The 20,507-nt window shown below is 43.5% G+C and overlaps 1 protein-coding gene across 4 annotated transcripts in view; it reads left to right on the top strand.

The window, feature by feature from the left end:
- The first annotated feature begins 5,786 nt into the window (after positions 1-5,786).
- The window catches only part of prmt3 (protein arginine methyltransferase 3), a 201,457-nt gene continuing 186,736 nt past the window's right edge, over positions 5,787-20,507 (top strand). For 3 of the 4 annotated variants that reach the window (XR_007263981.1, XM_048607177.1, XM_048607178.1), the window contains exons 1-3: positions 5,806-5,906; positions 11,961-12,084; positions 20,273-20,355. Coding sequence is in view for 3 of the 4 variants with exons in the window: in XM_048607177.1 (XP_048463134.1) it covers positions 5,891-5,906; positions 11,961-12,084; positions 20,273-20,355 (223 nt within the window). In the remaining variant the exon portion in view is untranslated. Of the gene's footprint in view, positions 5,907-11,960; positions 12,085-20,272; positions 20,356-20,507 lie in introns of all 4 variants that reach the window. The other variant, XM_048607179.1, reaches the window with a different exon arrangement.

Here is a 20,507-nt window from a genome sequence, read left to right as displayed (position 1 = left end):
CATGAAATCATTGCCAATTGTCAGAAAAACCCATCAGGTTCATGAATGCCCTTGAGGGGAGAATATCTTCTACCCTGACCTGGTCTAGCCTATATGTGACTCCAGACCCACAGCAATGTGGTTGACTGTCAATTGCTCTCTGAAATGGCCTAGCAAGCCACTCAGATGTACCAATTGCTACAAAGTCTCAAAGAAATGAAACTGGATGGATCACCTGGTATCGACCTAGGCACCAGAAAAGACAACGGCAGAAACAGCCCTGTCAACCATGCAAAGTCCTCATGAACATCTTCGGGGTTAGTGCCAAAATTGGGAGAGCTCTCTCACAGACTAGTCAAGCAACAGCCTGACATAGTCATACTCACAGAATCATACCTTACAGACAATGTCCCAGACACCACCATCACCATCCCTGGAAATGTCCTGTCCCACCAGCAGGGCAGACCCTATAGAGGTGGCAGCACAGTGGGATACAGTCGGGAGGGTGTTGCTCTAGGAGTCCTCAACATTTACTCTGGACCCCATGAGGTCTCATGGCTTCAGGTTAAACATGGGCAAGGAAACCTCCTGCTGATTACCACATACCGTCCTCCCTCAGCTGATGAATCAGTATTCCTCAATGTTGAACAACACTTAGAGGAAGCACTGAGGATGGTAAGGGCACAAAATGTACTCTGGGTGGGGGATTTCAGTGTCCACCACCAAGAGTGGCTCGGCAGCGACACTACTGTTCGAGCTGGTCGGGTCCTAAAGGACATAGCTGCTAGACTGGGTCTGCAGCAGGTGGTGGGGAAACCAACAAGAGGGAAAAACATACTTGACCTCATCCTTACCAATCTGCCAGCTGCAGTTGCATCTGTCCATGACAGTATCGGTAAGAGTGACCATCGCACAGTCCTTTTGGAGATGAAGTCCCGCCATCACATTGAGAACAACCTCCATTGTGTTGTGTGGCACTATCACTGTGCTAAATGGGACAGACTTCGCACAGATCTAGCAACTCGAGACTGGACATCCATGAGGCGCTGTGGGCCATCAGCAGCAGCAGAATTGTACTCCAGCACAATCTGTAACCTCATAGCCCAGCATTTCCCCCACTCAACCATTACCATCAAGCCAGGGGATCAACCCTGGTTCAGTGAAGAGTGCAGGAGGGCACGCTAGGAGCCAGCACCAGCATACCTGAAGATGAGGTATCCGCCTGGTGAAGCCATCAAACAGGATTACTTGCACGCCAAACAGCGACAGCAGCAAGTGATAGACAGAGCTAAGCGATCCCACAACCAATGGATCAGATCTAAGCTCTGCAGTCCTGCCACATCCAGTCGTGAATGGTGGTGGACAATTAAACAACTCACTGGAGGAGGAGGCTCCACAAATATCCCCATCCTCAATGATGGAAGAGCCCAGCACATCAGTGCAAAAGATAAGGCTGAACCATTTGCAGCAATCTTCAGCCAGAAGTGCCAAGTGGATGATCCAATTCGGCCTCCTCCAGTGGTTCCCAGCATTACAGCCTTCAGCCAATTCAGTTCACTCTGCGTGATATCAAGAAATGGTTGGAGACACTGGATACTGCAAAAGCAACGGGCCCTGACAACATTCCGGCAACAGTACTGAAGACTTGTGCTCCAGAATTTGCCGCTCCCCTAGCCAAACTGTTCCAGTACAGTTACAACACTGGTATCTACCCGACAATATGGAAAATTGCCCAAGTTTGTCTGTACATAAAAAGCAGGACAAATCCAACCTGGCTAATTACCACCCCATCGGTCTCCTCTCGATCATCAGTAAAGTGACGGAAGGTGTCATCAACAGTGCTATCAAGCAGCACCTGCTCAGCAATAACCTGCTCAGTGACGCCCAGTTTGGGTTCTGCCAGGGCCACTCAGCTCCTGATCTCATTACAGCCTTGGTTCGAACATGGACAAAAGAGCTAAATTCCAGAGGTGAGGTGAGAATGACAGCCCTTGACATCAAGGCTGCATATGACCGAGTGTGGCATCAAGAAGCCCTCACAAAACTGGAATCAATGGGTATCAGGGGGCAAACTCTCCAGTGGTTGGAGTCGTACCTGACACATAGGAAGATGGTTGTTGGAGATCAATCATTTTAGCTCCAGGACATCTCTGCAGAAGTTCCTCAGGGTAATGTCCTTGGCCCAGCCATCTCCAGCTGCTTCATCAATGACCTTCCCTCCATCCATCGGGATGTTCGCCGATGATTGCACAATGTTCAGCACTATTCGTGACTCCTCAGATACTGAAGCAGTCCATGTTCAAATGCAACAAGATCTGGACAATATCCAGGCTTGGGCTGACAAGTGCCAAGTGACATTCACGCCACACAAATACCAGGCTATGACCATCACCAATAACAGACAATCTAACCACTGCCCCTTGGCATTCAATAGTGTTACCATCACTGAATCCCCCACTATCAACATCCTGGGGGTTACCATTGACCAGAAACTCAACTGGACTCACCACATTAACACAGCGGCTACAAGAGCAGGCCAGAAGCTGGGAATACTGCAGCGAGTAACTCACCTCCTGACTCCTCAAAGCCTGTCCACCATCTACAAGGCACAAGTCAGGATTGTGATGGAATACTCCCCACTTGCCTGGATGAGTGCAGCCCCAACAACACTCAAGAAGCTTGTCACCATCCAGGACAAAGCAGCCCACTTGATTGGTACTACATCCACAAGCATTCACTCCCACCACTGACGCACAGTAGCATTAGTGTGTACTATCTACAAGATGCACTGCAGAAATTTATCAAAGATCCTCAGACAGCACCTTCCAAACCCCCAAACACTTCTATATAGAAGGACAAGGGCATCAGACATATAGGAACACCACCACCTCCAAGTTCCCCTCCAAGTCACTCACCATCCTGACTTGGAAATATATCGCCATTCCTTCACTGTCGCTGGGTCAAAATCCTGGAATTCCCTCCCTCATAGCATTGTCAACCCGCAGCAGGAGGACTGCAGCGGTTCAAGAAGGCAGCTCACCACGACCTTCTCAAGGGCAACTCGGGATGGGCAAGAAATGCTGGCTAGCCAGCGACACCCACATCCCACAAATGAATAGAAAAAAAAATCCAACCTCAGTATCGACACATTGACAACCAAAGCTATGCCACACCATTCAAATTCTTGAATGCTGACCTGATCTCTGCGATACAGGCTTCAGGTGTACATCCTGCAATCCTGAATGTGTGAAGAGTTATGCAATTTAGGATTTTCACTTGGGCTTGTTATATGGTGCATTTGTGTGTACTGGTATCTACATATGGTTAATGCACAGGGCACAGTTCTTTATACCTGCTACAAATCAACAGAATAGGAATTGAACATTTCTCAGTGCAAGCTCAATCAATCAGTGTTAACCTGCCTGATTTAAAGTTTAAACAAAGCTTGGCAGTTAACTGTCAATCAGCACCTAAGTGCAATCTTCACCGCAGCGTGTCTTCCAATGATGGAATCCACTTTACAAGTCCACTTGCCAATCAAACCTCAATTTTCTCCCATATCGTCTAAGTGTTATGTTCCTTTTTTTTGGGTATTTCTTCTGAATTGTCCTGGTGAGTGCTTTAGCAAAATATATCTTTTTCTCAACAATACTAAATTCTGCTTCTTTTCTAAAGAGGTTCTCATGCTTACAGCTCTAAAATGCTTCTTCATTGATTAAAGTCAAAATCTACTTAGAGTGCCAGAGGTTCTGGAATTTGTGTTTTGAGGATCACATTCTCAAATTCCCAAACAAAAAAGCTATTCCTGTGATTCTGGGATTGCCCTTCGAGGAGAGTTTATGGAGAGTTAGCCTATATTCACAACAGTAGGGCTTCTCAAAGTAGGGGTCAGGATCCAAGTGGGGCCATGAACTGAAATTTGGCGTTATGAACTCTGAGGAAGTAATGGTTCCTTGTGGACCTCTCACTGCGCCATTAAAGCTGTGCTATCAGGCTCTACTCTCTTAGTTCTTACAGAGGGATCTCCACAGTGTCAAGCCTCAAAATGGCTTCACAGTTGGAAAGGGGTTTGGGAAGTAGTGCACTAGAGTTTAGAAGAATGAGAGGTTATCTCAATAAAACTTAGAACGTTTTTACAGGGTAGATACAATAAGGATGCTTCCCCCGGCTGAGGCTGGGGGTCTAGAATGAGACAATTCTCTACTCCAAAGAACTGTGGAAGCACAATCATCGAGAATGTTGAAGATGTAGACAAATAAAAGGGAGACAGTGATGTTCTGACAGTATCACTTGGCTAGGAATCCCAGAGGCAAAAAGGGGCATAGATTCAAATCCCACAGTGGCAGCTGATGGAATTTGAATTTAGTTCTGTAATTAAAGACTGATATTATTTCTGTTGGCTTTCAATTGACAAATAAAAAAACTGCTTCATTAATGTCCTTCAGGGAGGGAAACTGCCATCCTTACCAGGACTGGCCTACATGTGACTCCAGACCTACACTTATGTGGTTGACTCTTAACTGCTCAGCAAGTGACTCAGGGGCAATTAGGGATGGAGGAAAACTGTTGGCTTTACTGGCAAAGCTCACATCTCATGAAAGAATAAACAAAAAGTTAGATTTCTAGGTATTGGAGACACCAAAAGGGCATGGAGACAGTGAGGTGTGGTATAGACAGATCACAGTCAAGTTGAATGGTGGAATAGGCTTGATGGGTCGAATGGCCTACTGCTTCCACCCATTTCCTATAGGAACCAGCTATAGAAATGCTTTAATTTTTAAAATATGTGTTTTACCCTTTGATATTGAATGATTTCGATCATTATTCTTTGCTTCCCTGAACTTGGAGGAAACGCTTTTACACAACTTTCAAAAGTTTTATGTACAATCCGAAATCTGTGCAGTTCATCAAACATTTAAAAAGTGCAAGCTGTTTTGAGGGTAGTCTGGAATGTGAAACACAAGGTTTCCATTCTGAAAATGGATGAACAGCATTTGCTGTGATTGGAGAGTACTGAGTTGCTGACTGAAATGTGAAACTAAACTGCAATCTAGGAGCAACAGGCAAAATTAGAAATACACTTCTATGTTATCCCTTTTATTTTGTTTAGTCATGCAAAAGGTGTAATCCACAATTATAACCACATTTATTTCTGTTGTACACTTGCATTCAGATGCATCTGCTATTCCAAAACTTGATTGCCTGCAGATAAATCTTCACTTTGTTTTTGCAGAAATATGCCTTATTCATAAAAAAACTTGTATATAATTATATGTATATATAAGTTACAACTCGATCAAACATTGTGCTGGTAAAATGCACAGCAGAGATAGTTTATATTATATATATAGTATGTATATGTGTGTGTGTATAATTACTAAAGCAGTTCTGTACAGTTTTTGCACACGAAGAATAAACAAAGATTTTTGCACACGAAGAATAAACAAAGATTTTCGCACAGGAAGAATAAACAATGATGGGAATTTGGCATTCTCCGCACTGCAAAAATTAAACCTCAGGCGTTTCTTACTTATGCAGGACAACACAGATATTTGATCTCGCTGCTGCTTCTGCCCATTCATGGTGTCAACACATTATTCAAACATTGTCACATCTCAGTAACAGCACCAGATGGAGCTACCTATAAAATACTGTTTATGTCGGGGTGAGATTTTAATTGGAGACCATTCAGTATTGTGATTGAATATGCATTTCCAGATCTAATCCGGAACACGCATCGCACTGAATTTTAAAGACAAAAGCTCATGAATGCAGAAGGTGTTGAATACTTTCATTCTAAACCTGCAGAAATACTTCCTATTTCCTCGAACTGAGCCGTCCCATTGACCTGGAAGCGGATGGGATGTGTTGGGGGTGATGACATTTCGTATAACGCCGGCAGCTTGAAAACATGGCTGAAATTGAAGGTAAACACATGTGGGTGAGAGATCAGTGAATGAAGAGTAACATGAATTGTAACATTGTAGTGTAACAATGTAGCGGCCGCTGTATCCCTGCCGTCTCGCTACTATTGCAAGTTTGGGCGGATTGGCGGGGCATTTAAACTGGGTCAGTCCTGCTCTCGATCGGCAGATTTTAAATTGTTTGAGACGCCGGGGGTAAACAGACCCAGATTTTGAAGGGCCCAGACCCGAAACGTCAGCTTATAAGAACATAGAACTGTACAGCACAGTACAGGCCCTTCGGCCCACAATGTTGTGCCGAACTTTTACCCTAAACCTAAGGTCTATCTAACCTCCACCCCTACCTTATACTATCATCCATATGCCTATCTAATAGCCGCTTCAATGCCCCTAATGAGGCCGACTCCACTACCGTCTCCGGCAATGCATTCCACGTCCCTACCACTCTCTGAGTAAAGAACCTACCTCTGACGTCTCCCCTATATCTACCTCCACTCACTTTGAAACTATGCCCCCTCGTAATAGCCACCTCCACCCTAGACAGTCTCTGGCTGTCCACTCTATCTATACTTCTGATCATTTTGTCCACCTCTATCAAGTCATCTCTCATCCTTCGTCATTCTAAAGAGAAAAGCCCTAGCTCTCTCAACCTTTCCTCGAATGGCCTTCCCTCCGTTCCAGGCAACATCCTCTACACTTTTTCCAATGCTTCCACATCTTTACCTGCTCCTCTGATGCCGCTTGGCCTGCTGTGTTCATCCAGCTCTACACCTTGTTATCCCAGATTTTGACCTGTTTCATTCCAAGACAAGGAGTTCACTTAAAGAATTTTAATCACGAGGAAAGACCTGGCAGGAACCGGTTAGAGATATTTTTAATTAACCCGTTCAGACCTGATATGACACATCTCTAGAGCAGGTGGGGCTTAAACCCAGGTCACCTGGCTCAGAGGTATCAGTGTGTCTCAACGGCCCTGACCAATGCTTTGGGGCTTAATAGATATTTTAAATCAACCTATTCGGACATAGTACAAGCCTGGAGCAGGTGGAACTTGAACCCAGGCCTTCTGGTCTAGCGGTAGGGACAGCACCACTACACCACAAGAATCTGTAAGGAACTTCAGTCATAGAATTATACAGCGCAGAAACAGACCTTTTGGTCCAACTTGTCCATGTTGACCAGATATCCTAAACTGATCTCATTCCATTTGCCAGCATTTGGCCCATATCCCTCTAAACCCTTCCTATTCATGTACCCGTCCAGATGCCTTTTAAATGTTGTGATTGTACCATCCTCCACCACTTCCTCTGGCAGCTCGTTCCATACATGCACCACGCTCTGTGTGAAAAAGTTGCCCCTCAGGACCTTTTTAAATCTTTCCCTTCTCACCTTAAACCTATGCCCTCTAGTTTTGGACTCTCCTACCCTGGGAAAAAGACTTTGGTATTCACCCTATCCATGCCCCTCAAACCGAATAAACCCCTTCTAACTACTAACTATTCCTGAATAAAGCAAGATTCTAATGGTATGCTGTTCCACTAAATATGAATCCCACGTATATAAAATTAATAAAAGAATTTAGTCTCTCGAAATTACAGCCAGATGACCCATCTTCTGGAATGTTCTGTGCCTTTGCCATCGATTCTTCTGTCAGGAATATGAACCAGTTGTTCCATGGGTACCTTTGTTATTTAGATGGTGCTTTCTCTAAGACATAGAGGAGGCTGTGAGAGCCAGCAATTTTCTCTTGAGAGCTGAGGGCTGTTAGCTCTGTGGTTTTGTCCAACTACTCCCTTCCTTTATACCCTTGATGACATATCAATATTTCTTAAAATAGGATTGGTCCGATGTTGTCAAAACCATCAGTTTTAAATTTAATAGATTTTTGGTATCGAAGTGCCTGGTTCAAATTGATTGGCTAAATTCATAAGCTCATTGTCTTGGTAAAAACTGCTGCTTGGCCTGCTTAACTGTACGGCCTTTTGATACAACTGTTTCAATTCAGGTGCTCTCTGTGTACTTGCAAACTTTCAAGCTGCTGCTCACAAACATCCATTTTAAATCTCTAAGAATAGAAAAAGCACATGACTTTTAAAGGGACCACGCAATGCTCCCCCCACCCCCCACTAGCATTTTACAAACACCAAATTCTAACATCTTGCCTCCCAATCCACAAGTACGCTACCCAACTTTGCAACTCTATAACTGGGCGACCAGAACTGGACACAGTACTCCAGAAGAGGCTTCACCAATGTCCTGTACAACCTCAACATGATTTACTAACTCCGATACTGAAAGGACTGAGCAATGAAGGCAAGCATGCCAAAGGCCTTTTTAACCACACTGCCTATATGTGACGCAAACTTCAAAGAATTATGTACCTCAACCCCTAGTGAAGTATTGTAGCTAAGGATGAAACAGTCAGCAACAACAACTTATGTAGCACCTCTAACATAATAAAATGTCCCAGAAGAATTGACCAGACCTTTATCAAAGGATGACACCAAATCATAAAAGGAGATATGACGTCAGGTCACCAGGAACAAGGTTGAAGATGTAGGCTTTAAGATAGAAATGTTAAGGTTAGGTGCAGAGATTGAATACAGAGCTTTGGGTGAAGTAAGTAAAGGGCTGACACCAATGGTAGAGCAGTTGGGGTTGCACAAGAGGCTGGTATTAGAAGAGTGAAACTATCTCAGAGGGTCTTGGAATTGGAGAAGATGCCTGAGATGGGGGTGGTGGTGAGGCAATGGCGGGGCTTTGCAAACTGGATTTAGAACGTTAAATTCAAGGTATCACTTGATTGAGGTCATGAAATCTTGGTCAACTCTGACATCTGTCCAGGTTAATTTTCTACTTGTGGCCCTGTCAGTAATCTGGGAAGAGTGCAGGATGACCCACTGACAACTGGCCACCTATATTGAAACAACCTTGTCATTAATACACCCATTCTGCTAGGCTAACAACTTCTCACATTTTATTGCAGTCTTCCCCTTTATTGGCTACACCATCCACGCCCCATCCGGCTTCAACTCCCAAAACCCCCATTTGGTGTCATTGCAAATGTTGATATTGGACTGCTCATTCTCCAACTGAAACCATTCACATAAATCAGGAGCAACAATGGTCCCTCATCAATCCCTGGGGAACACACCTTTCCACATTCTGTCACACTGAGGAACTGCCTTTAACCCGTACATTCTGTTTTTGAGACAGTTGTGGTAATGTGCAGCTGAGTGTTTGGGAAATGCTGAGTCTGTGGAAAGGGTCTTCAGGCATTTAAGTTGGAGGTCTTTTAAAATTGAATGGTCATCAGAAAGAGAGAGACCATTCCAGATGAAAAGTAGTTGATGTTTGTTAGTTCTGATTTCAAGGACATGAGCAACAAAGGGCTGCCTGTTCCTGTCAGTGTAATAACACCGATGTAATAGGCTGCGAAGCAGTGGGAGATTTGTAACAGGGCCGTCAAACAGCAGCATGAGAAAGGAAGAGTCTGCATTTAGATCGAGAGCAACAGTGAATCCTTGGTTGGTGTAGAAGTCAGGGCAGAGATAACGCAGTGTGATGTTGTCTTATTTGCTAAGCTCCACACGCAACTTCCCTTGTAAAGTCTGTTCTAAATAAAGATTAAATTAATTTATTCTAAAGATGTGATTTTTGTAGTTGTATCTTGTTCCACAGGCCTGAAACCACTTTCTGCTTAGAGACATAATTAAGCTAACATGGCTGACCAGACAATGATGACACAGCAGTGTCACTGGGCAGGTAATGTAGATGTCCAGGTTTATGTTCTGGTGACACCAGTTCAAACCCCACCATGACAACTGGTGGCGTTTAAATTCAATTAATAAAAGCTACTGAAATGTGAAGCTAGCCTCAGTCATGGTGACCATGGCAACACCTGGCGATTGTTGTAAAAACCCATCTGGCTCCCTCGTATCTTTTCTGCTGTGAAGTTTGTTCCAAGTGTTTATCCATCTTCTACAATGTCAGCCAACCTTCTAATCTTGGTCTGAAAATGTCCTTTTACTAGTTTGAGCCCATGTCTTTGATGTCTTTTTTTCTTTATTCTTTTATGGGCTTTTAGTGTCGCTGGCTAGGCTGCCATTTATCACCCATCCCTAATTGCCCAGAGGGCAGTTAAGAGTCTGTCACATTGCTGTGGGTCTGGAGTCACATGTAGGCCAGACCAGGTAGGGATGGCAGATTTCCTTCCCTATTGGTCATTAGTGAATCAAATGGGTTTTTCCGGCAATCCATGATAGTTGTTATGGTCTTTGTTATTGACCAATTATTGTGCAGGGGTGTTAATCCCTGTCCCTAAACTTAGTCTTGGGCTTGTTTACTATGTGTCATACACACCCTATCAAATCTTTTCAATATTTGTAACACTGTGGTAAGATCACCACATCAGCCTTCTATATTTTAGGGAACTAGGTTTGTGTATCTAGTCCCTGTAATTCAGTCCATTTATCTGTTTCTGCTTCCATTTCCTAAGTTCATACAAAGCCTTGGCATCGTGGGGGATGTTGGTGGATCAGTGGTCGAATTCATACCTGCCACCCAGGAGGCCTGGGTTTGATTCCCGACCGATGGATGGTACTCCTTTACTTCCCCCTGGGGCGGAACGGTGGCTCAGTGGTTAGCACTGCTGCCTCACAGTGCAATGGACCCAGGTTTGATTCCAGCCCCAGGCAACTGTCTGTATGGAGTTTGTATGTTCTCCCCATGTCTGCGTGAGTTTCCTCCAGATGCTCCGGTTTCCTCTCGCAATCCATAGATGTGCAGGTTATGTGGATTGGCCATGCTAAATAGCCCAGAGTGTCAAAGGATTTGCAGGTGGATTAGCCATAGGAATGCAGGGTTACAGGGATAGGGAACCGGAGTGGGTCTGGGTGGGATGTTCTTCGGAGGTTTGTTGTGGACTTGATGGGCCGAATGGCCTGCTTCCAGACTGCAGGGATTCTATGATTATTATTGTAGTGAATAGTCACTGCTTGCAAATAAGGTAACTGTGTTCTACCAGCTGTAGGTCCCGAAAACCTTGGGCAGTATTTCACATGGTGTCCTTATGCAACTAAGGTATCCTCTTCGTATTTCAGTCATCTTTGAGATAAAACTTTGTCCTGTAGTTTCCTGTTGTTTGCTGCTGAGACTTTGATCTTTGGCTTTCCTACTTGCAGTGTGGACAACTGAACAAGGAGAGGTCTAGGCTATTCAGCCCTTCAAGCCTGCTTGCCTTTCATTAAGATCATGACTGATCTGACTGTAACCCTAAATCCACGTTCCTGCTGACCCCAATAACCTTTTACCTCCTCGCTTACCAACAATTTGCCCACCTCTGCCTTTAATTCAAGGATTCTGCCTTTTGAGGAAGAGATGCTCAACACTGAAAGAAATTCTTTTAGCTCATCTCAGTTTTAAATAGGTAACCCTTGGTAACAAAGGCTCCTAAGTTTTGATTCTTCTACAAGAGGAAACGTTTCTACCCTGTAGGGGCCCCTCAGGATCTTGTGTGTTTCAATCAATACATCTCTTCCATATACTGTATGGTGTCTCTCTGCTCCCTCTGCCTTTGTAAGTGCCTTGAGTCCATACGACCCACTGAGAATACCACATTCCTTCCAGTCTAGTCTCCTGCACATTCTCCATTCTCTTCGCTTTCCTGTAGTTAAAGTACTTTCAGCTGCCCAGGCCCTAAATCATGGAATGATCTCCCTAAGTCTTATTCCAGTTTTACAACTCTCCTTAAAGTCTACCCCTTTGACAAGCTTTTAGTCACCTCTGCCAACATCTCCTTACTAAGTTCTGGGACAGTACTGAATTGATGATACTCTTGTGACATTTCTTATGAAATTGTTCAGCTGTAAGGCACCATATAAATTGTTGTTGTATGTCGCAACTCAGTGGAGTGATGTTTTATGGATGACTCTTCTACCAGAATTACTAAGATTTCTGTGTGTGTGTGTGTGAGAGAGAGAGATTTATGCTCTACCTCCATTTAACACAAAACATGTATTATCTTTTTGATAGATTTTCACTTTTTTTTCCTGGTAGACAGAGAAGATGTTACTGAAGAGATGCCTGAATTGTCTGAGATGGGCGACGAAGAATGGTGTGACTGGGATGAAGAAGAGCAGATCAAGGGACAAGAACAAATTCGTTGCCTATTTTGTGAGAGGTGCTTTTACACAAAAAAACCTACAGATATTTGTAGTTGTCACTCGTGGATAGGGGTAAAACTGTACTGTCACAAAACATTTATACTCCGAAAACATCCACATTATATGTATTAAGGTGGTTGGGTCAAATAGTGAAACGCCAGTTAAACTGGTCCATTGAGGCAGTGACTTTTTTTATTATGCTAGCACATTGCTGAAATACTGGCTGATCGGACAGAGTCGTAAACTCACGTAGCCCTGAAGAGACCCTTCTGCCCATTGAATTTATACCAACCTATTTACGCCGATCCCACTTACCAGCACTTGGCCCAGAGCCTTGAATGTTATGGCATTTCAAGTGCTCGTCCACATTTATTTTAAAGATACTTGGATTGAAGGGAATATTGGCATCTTTATTCCTTGGAGAAGTAAGAGGGATTTGGGTTTGCAAGATTAATACTTGGATTGGTCAGGTTGTTCCATGAGGAAAGGGTGGTCAGGCTAGGCTGGTAACCATAGGTGTTTAGATGAATTCAAGGTGACTTGATTGAAATATTTAAAATCATGATGAGTCTGTACTGAGGGCAATGTGGAAAGGATGTTTCCACTTGTAGGAGAATTTAGAACTAGAGTTCATTGTCCAAAAATTGGCAGATGCCCATTTGAAACTGAGATGAGGAGATTTATTTTCTCTCAGATGGTCATGAGTCATCATATCTTAGAGTCATACATGGAAGCAGACCCTTTGGTCCAACCAGTCCATGCTGAGCATAATCCCAAATTAAACCCATCCCACCTGCCTGCCCTTGGACCATATCCCTCCAAACATTTCTTACTCATGTACTTACATAAATGTCTTTTAAATGTTGTAACTGTACCCGATTCTACCACTTCCTCGGGAAGTTCATTCCACACACCAGCCAGACTCTGCGTAAAATAAAAAATAGCCCCTCATGTCTTTTTAAAATCTCTCTCCTCCCACCTTCAAAATACGTCCCCTAGTCTTGAAATCCCCCACCCTAGGGAAAAGGCACTTGCCGTTCACCTTATCTATACCTCTCACAATTTTATAAACGTCTATAAGGTCACCTCTCAACCTCCTAAGCTCCAGTGGAAAAAGATCCCAGCCTATCCAGCTTCTCCTTATAACTCAAACTCTTCATTCCCAATAACACCCTGGTAAATCTCTTCTGAACCCTGTCTTGCTTAATAGTATCCTTCCTATAACTGTGCGACCAGAAATGGACTTGGTACTTCAGAAGAGGCCTCATCAACATCCTGTGCAACCTCAACATAATGTCCCAACTCAGAAACTCAGTGGTCTGACCAATGAAGGTAGGTGTGCTAAACACCTTCTCAACCACCCTATCTACATGTGATGTAAACTTTAAAAGAATTATGTACCTTGGAATTATGCCTTTGGAACTCTCTTCCTGAAATGGTTGGGGAAAGCATAGTCCTTGAATATCTTAATGTAGAGATGGATAGATTCTTGGTATAAAGGGGTTATCAGGGAGTAGACGGGAAAGCGGAATTCTCATTATGATCAAATAAACCTTGGTCATATTAAATGGTGGAATAGCTTTGTGGGGCTGAATAATCTACTTCTGTTCTTAGTTCATCTGTTCATGAACGAGAGAATTTGTAGCTCTGAACTGGGACAGTTAATTGAGCATTTTATCCCTAAAAATGGGTTCGTAAATTTGCGGATGACACCAAAGTTGGTGGAGTTGTGGATAGTGCGGAAGGATGTTGCAAGTTACAGAGGGACATAGATAAGCTGCAGAGCTGGGCTGAGAGGTGGCAAATGGAGTTTAATGCGGAAAAGTGTGAGGTGATTCACTTTGGAAGGAGTAACAGGAATACAGAGTACTGGGCTAATGGTAAGATTCTTGGTAGTGTGGATGAGCAGAAAGATCTCGGTGTCCATGTGCATAGATCACTGAAAGTTGCCACCCAGGTTGATAGCGTTGTTAAGAAGGCGTACAGTATGTTAGGTTTTATTGGTAGAGGGATTGCGTTTCGGAGCCATGAGGTCATGTTGCAGCTGTACAAAACTCTGGTGCGGCCGCACTTGGAGTATTGCGTACAGTTCTGGTCACCGCATTATAGGAAGGATGTGGAAGCATTGGAAAGGGTGCAGAGGAGATTTACCAGGATGTTGCCTGGTATGGAGGGAAGGTCTTATGAGGAAAGGCTGAGGGTCTTGAGGCTGTTTTCGTTAGAGAGAAGAAGGTTAAAAGGTGACTTGATAGAGACATACAAGATGATCAGAGGATTAGATAGGGTGGACGGTGGGAGCCTTTTTCCTCGGATGGTGATGGCTAGCACAAGGGGACATAGCTTTAAATTGAGGGGTGATAGATATAGGACAGATGTCAGAGGTAGGTTCCTTACTCAGAGAGTAGTAAGGGCGTGGAATGCCCTGCCTGCAAAAGTAGTAGACTCGCCAACTTTAAGGGCATTTAAATGGTCATTGGATAAACATATGGATGATAATGGAATAGTTTAGGTTAGATGGGCTTCAGATTGGTTTCACAGGTTGGCGCAACATTGAGGGCCGAAGGGCCTGTACTGTCCTGTTATGTTCTATGTTCTGAGTACTTTTCCTTCAGCTGAGAATCCTATTTCAAAGGCTGCAGCAGCGATTTTAAAATATACCACAAGTAACTTGCAGACCTCATGCTGAATCGCCTGGTCATATATCTCCACCAATGTTGATTTAAGTCATCCTGCAGGATGGGAGACCAGCCCTTGTGTTGCAATGTCATGAGGGAAGCAGACAGTGATAACTATTTTACACACTCTACTCTTTGCTTTTCTTCTTATCTGCAGCATGACACTCTACCTCTGTTTGATGCCTCAGTATGCCAAATGTGCCAGATAAGTGAAATGAGGGATTGAATCCTCACAGCCCCTGGTATTAATACTCCTGTGTGCAGCGGTCCTGTGAAGGAAGTTGCCAAATGTAATAGCAGAATACTTGAAATCTGGAACAAACACAGATCTTGCTGGAGAAACTCAGCAGGTCTGGCAGCAGATATGGAGAGCAAAACAGTCAATATTGAGTCTGGTATGACTTTTTCAGAACTGAATGTAAAAATCACATCTTTATTGATTCTGCTGCCAAATAATGCTGTGTTGGTGTTCCCTGGTCCTTTACACTGTATGTACAGTGAGTGGTGGGTGTGTGGAATGCACTGCCAGCAGTGGTAGTGGAGTCAGATGCGTTTAGCACATTTAAGCAACTCTTGGATAGGCACGTGGATGATAGTGTAAAGTAGGGTATGCAGGGTAGCTTGATCTTAGCAGGATAATAGGTCGGCGCAACATCGTGGGCCGAAGGGCCTGTAATGTACTGTACTGCTCTATGTTCTATGAGTGGCAGATGTGCAGTTAAAAGCAGACCACATCTTGAATATTATTTACAGTTTTGGTCTCCTTATTTAAGAAATGATGTAAGCAGGTTGGAGGCAGTTTGGAAGAGGCGTCATACCAGACTCGAGGTACTGACTGTTGTTCTTTTATTCTCTCATGGATGTGACCATCACTGGCTGGGCCCAGTCCCTTGTTGCCCTTGAGAATGTGGTGGTGAGCTGCCTTCTTAAACCGCTGCAGTCCATGTGCTGTAGGTTGACCCACAATTCCGTTAAGGAGGGATTTCCAGGAGTTTGATCCAGCGACACTGAAAGAGAATGGCGATATATTTCCTGGCTGCTTTGTCTTGGATTGTGTCAAGCTTCTCGAGTGTTGTTGAAGCTGCACCCATCCAGGCAAGTGGGGAGTATTCCATCACACTCCCTGACTTGTACCTTGTAGATAGTGGGCAGGCTTTGGGGAGTTAGGAGGTGAGTTACTCGCTGCAGTATTCCTTACCTCTGACCTGCTTTTGTGGCCACTGTATCTATGTGGCCAGTTCAGTTGAGATTCTGGTCAATGGTGACCCCTTGGATGTTGATATTGGGGGGGAGGTGGGAATTCATTGATGGTAACACCATTGAATGTCAAGGGGCGGTGGTTAGATTGTCATAGCCTGGCATTTATGTGGTGCTAATGTTACTTGCCACTTGTCAGCCCAAGCCTGGATATTGTCTAGATCTCGTTGCATTTGAACATGAACTGCTTCAGTTTCTCTTTCCATAGATGCTGCCAGACCTGCTGAGTTTCTCCACCATTCTCTAGGCTTGTTTCAGATTTCCAGCTTCAGCAGTATTTCACTTTCATTGACTAGCTTGAAATCTGAAAAGAGTGTGTTGTTCTCAGATAGGTTAGACAGGTTAGGCTTATTTCTCCTGGAGTTCAGAAGAGTCAGGGGTGAAGTAGATAAGGTCCTGAATGGTCTGGACAAGGTGGATGCGGAAAGGATGTTTCCTCTTGAGTATGGGTGCAATATTAAGGGACACTGTTTCAAAATTAGGAATCACTCTTTCAGGACACGAGGAGAATCCTTTTCTCCCAGTGGACTATGCAACTTTGGAAGTCTCTGAGGAGGCAGGGTCACTGAATTAGTCAGCGATGGATAGATTCTTGTTAGGCAGGGGAATCAAAGATTATTGAGCTAATGGAGGATTTTGGAATTAAAAACGAAAATAGATCAGCCACAATCACACTGAATGTGTAGCAGAATCAAAGTGCTAAGTGGCCTACATTTATTCCTAATTTGCATGTTTTTATGTAAATATCTGAAGGTTTCTGTCTGACTTAAAGCATTCTGGTGTTAGCTTTGCGAAACAACATTTGCTGTCTGTCTCACTACTCCAAGGATTGACAGTATGAACTGCTGTATTTGTAGGTGCAAAATTAAACCAGCTTACATAGCTCATAAATGAAAGGCTAGTAAGTACCATCGTGGTGATATGATTGCTGTTGAAGTGGGAATTAAAGATGACTTATAGAAAGAAGTTACAATAGGACTGCGACAACAATTTACTAGCTAGTATTGTAAGGCACATTTTTAACAAGCATGAGCTGAAGATTAACCTAAGGGATCTAGTACTATATTTGCTTTGGGAGCAGACTGGAAAAGTATAAACAGATTCCTGTAGATGGAACATGAAAAAGACTGAAAATGGAAGATTTCTGTTTTGTATGTTTCATTCTTAGACAATTATGTAGGCATTTGTATTACAAGGGGTATAAAGATTGATGGTTTTCTGTATGTATTGGACAGAGGTGGGACAGAGTTTCACCGATTCACAACCCTTTGGGTGAAGAAGTTCTTCCTCAATTCAGTCCGATATCTGCTCCCCCTTATTTTGAGGCTATGCCCTTTTGTTCTAATTTCACCTACCAGTGGAAACAACCTCCCTGCTTTTATCTTATCTATTCTTGAAATAATTTTATATGTTTCTATAAGATCCACCCCTCATTCTTCTAAATTCCAATGAGTATGGTCCCAGTCAACTCAATCGCTCCCCATAAGCCTACCCTCTCAACTCCTGAATCAACCTAGTGAACCTCCTCTGCACCCCCTCTAGTGCCAGTACCTCTTTTCTCAAGTAAGGAGACAAAAACTGTACACAGTACTCCAGATGTGGCCTCACCAGCACCCTACAGAGCTGCAGCATAACCTCCCTATTTTTAAACTCGATCCCTCCAGCAATGAAGGACAAAATTCCATTTGCCTTCTTAATTACCTGCTGCACTTGCAAACCAACTTTTTGTGATTCATGCACAAGGACCCCCAGATCCCTCTGTTTAGCCCCCTACGAAAGACAGTCTCTCTCTCTCACTCACTGAAGTTGTTTGAATAAATACAAAGTTAACCTGCAGTAGTCCTTACTGTAGTCCTCCTTTGATCTGTGTAGGAGGTGAACCTCAACAGTGATGATGTTTGTCAGTTGTGGTGTGGCACCGAAAATAAGCTATTCCTTGTGTGGCACTGTGCTCCTTCAATTTCTCAACTAGTTCAGCAGATATAATTTGTTTAAAAACTGCCAAAGTTAAATTTTAAGGTTCTTACTTTTCTGTTCTCTCAATTTTTTCAGCTGAATCTTTCATTTCCACTCTTTCAATTCTCTTGTTGCTTGCTCTGTCTTACAGGATGAGACTCCCCTGCTTCACTGTTCTTACCTCAGCTGTGTTCTGGAAAAAGATTCTTTTGAGCAGAAGGGTGCAGAGTCAAGAACTGGTTCAGTTAGAAGTTGTGCATTAGCAGAATCTGACCCTGTGTCTTCATAACTCCTCGGTAAAATAATATTTTGTAAGCAGAGATACAGGCCCATCAAAATCTGAAGGATGGAGAGACACAAGCTATTTATCTCTCATTTGAAAGATTTTGGATGCGTTCTGTCTACAGATGAAGCAGGGGCTGCTGTTTGCAGACTGTACGAATTTACTGAGACTGAAAATGTATGTCTCTTTGTAGACTCTGGTCTTTAGTTGACAGCTTTCCAAATATGCTTCAAGAATCTGACATCATAAAACACCTTGGGTATGACATACCAAATAAAAACTGATAACAATTCCCAGGGAAGATAATGAATTGCTTGTTGACTAGTATTGGCACTGTCAACATGATGAACAGTCGCACTGTGTTCCAAGCCCTATGCCTCTGCTCTTGCTTAAAGCAGAATAATTTTGCATGAAGGAGGCAATTTGACCATCTTAGTTCATCTGTCTAGAAACATCCTAAAGTCCCTTTGCCTCCAGAGGAGCAATCAGTTGTTTCTAAAATGATTTCTTGTTTCTTTCCCTCACACAACTGAATCAATCTCTCTTTACATGAAGACAAATTTAGGACCATGAGATATTGGCAAAGAATTCTCCTGTCTCCTCCCTGTAAGCTTTGATCCCCTTACTAATCTATCTCTATCTGAAGCCTATCTTTGTCTGAAATACAATCAGCGACTTGGCCTCCACAATTGGCTGTGGTAATGAATTCCATAGATTCACCACCCTGTGGGTGAAGAAATTCCCCCTCATCTCAGTACTAAAGGGTTGTTGCTTCATTCTGAGGCTGTGCCCCCAAGCACTAGTCTCTCTGACTTGTGGGAACACTTTCTCCACATCCATGGTATTCAGGCCCCTCAGTATTTTGTAAATTTCAGTCAGGTCCTCCCATATCCTTCTAAACCACATTGAGAGCAGACCCAGAGTCCTCAACCACTCATCATATGACAAGCCCTTCACCCCTGGTATCATTCTTGTAAATCTCCTCTTGGACCCCCTGAAACACTAGCACATCCTTCCTCAGAGATGGGCCCAAAACTGCTTGCAGTGTTCCAAATGTGGTCTGAGCACAGCCTTTATAGCCTCAGCAGTACATCTCTGCTCTTCTATTCTAGCCCTCTTGAAATGAATCCTAACATTGCATTGCCATCCTAACTGCCAACTGAACCTGCATGTTGACCTAAAGAGAACTGTGAACTAGGGCTCCTAAGTTCCCTTGTTATTAGTTTGAATTTTGGTCACTGTTTGACCACTTCACTGGATGAGCACAGTACCAACAACACTCAAGAACCCTGACACTATCCAGGATAGAGTAACCCACTTGATTGCCTCTTCATCCACTACCTTCAACATTCACTCCCTTCGTCAACAATGCACTGGCAGCAGTGTGAACCATTTGCAAGATGCACTGCAGTAACTCAGCAAGGATATTTCAACATCACCTTCCAAACCCATGGTCTTTACCATGTAAGTTGACTCCCTCATTATGTTTTCTCATTGCTACTGGAGCTGCACGCACCCAGGCAAGTGGTGAATATTCCACCGTGCTCTAGACTTGTGCCTTGTAGATGGTGAACAGGCTTTGGGGAGTCAGGAGATGAGCTACTCATAGCAGAATTCCCAGCCTCTAACCTGCTCTGATAACCATAGTATTTAATCAATACAGTGTGGAGCTGGAGGAACACAGCAGGTCAGGGAGTATCAGAGGAGCAGGAAAGTTGGCGCTTTGGGCCTGTTGGGTGTTTTGGAAAGTCCTGATGAAGGGTCCAGGCCTGAGACATCGACACTTCTGCTCCTCTGAAGCTGCCTGACCTGTTTCAGCCCCACACTGTATTGACTCTGACACCAGCATCTGCAGTTCTTGCTACCGCCACAATATTTAAATAGCTCGTTCAGTTCCGATTATGGTCAGCAGTAGGACCCCCAGAATGTTGACAGTGGAAGATTCAGTAACATTCATTACATTAATGTATTCACCAGAATTTCTAAATTTTAACAAATATTGAAGGTAATTAGAATTTTTTTCTTTGCAAACAGATTATTCAGTTCAGCTCAAGATACCTTTTCTCACTGTAGAGTGGACCATCAATTTGACATGAGCCAAATAGTTCACAAGCATGGTAGGTCATTTTTCAGTTCCAACACTACACTGAGAATTTAAGGTCATTGTGTTTTCCACATTTAAAAGACTGCTTTTATTGGAAAGCGAGTAAGTGTGAAATCTGTCATTTTTCTAAAACTTTAATATTTTGTCAATTGTATATATTGATGG

The sequence above is a fragment of the Rhincodon typus genome, chromosome 17 (assembly GCF_021869965.1).
Source record: "Rhincodon typus isolate 14 chromosome 17, sRhiTyp1.1, whole genome shotgun sequence".
Taxonomy (NCBI): domain Eukaryota; kingdom Metazoa; phylum Chordata; class Chondrichthyes; order Orectolobiformes; family Rhincodontidae; genus Rhincodon; species Rhincodon typus.
This window is presented reverse-complemented; position numbering and strand designations above follow the sequence as displayed.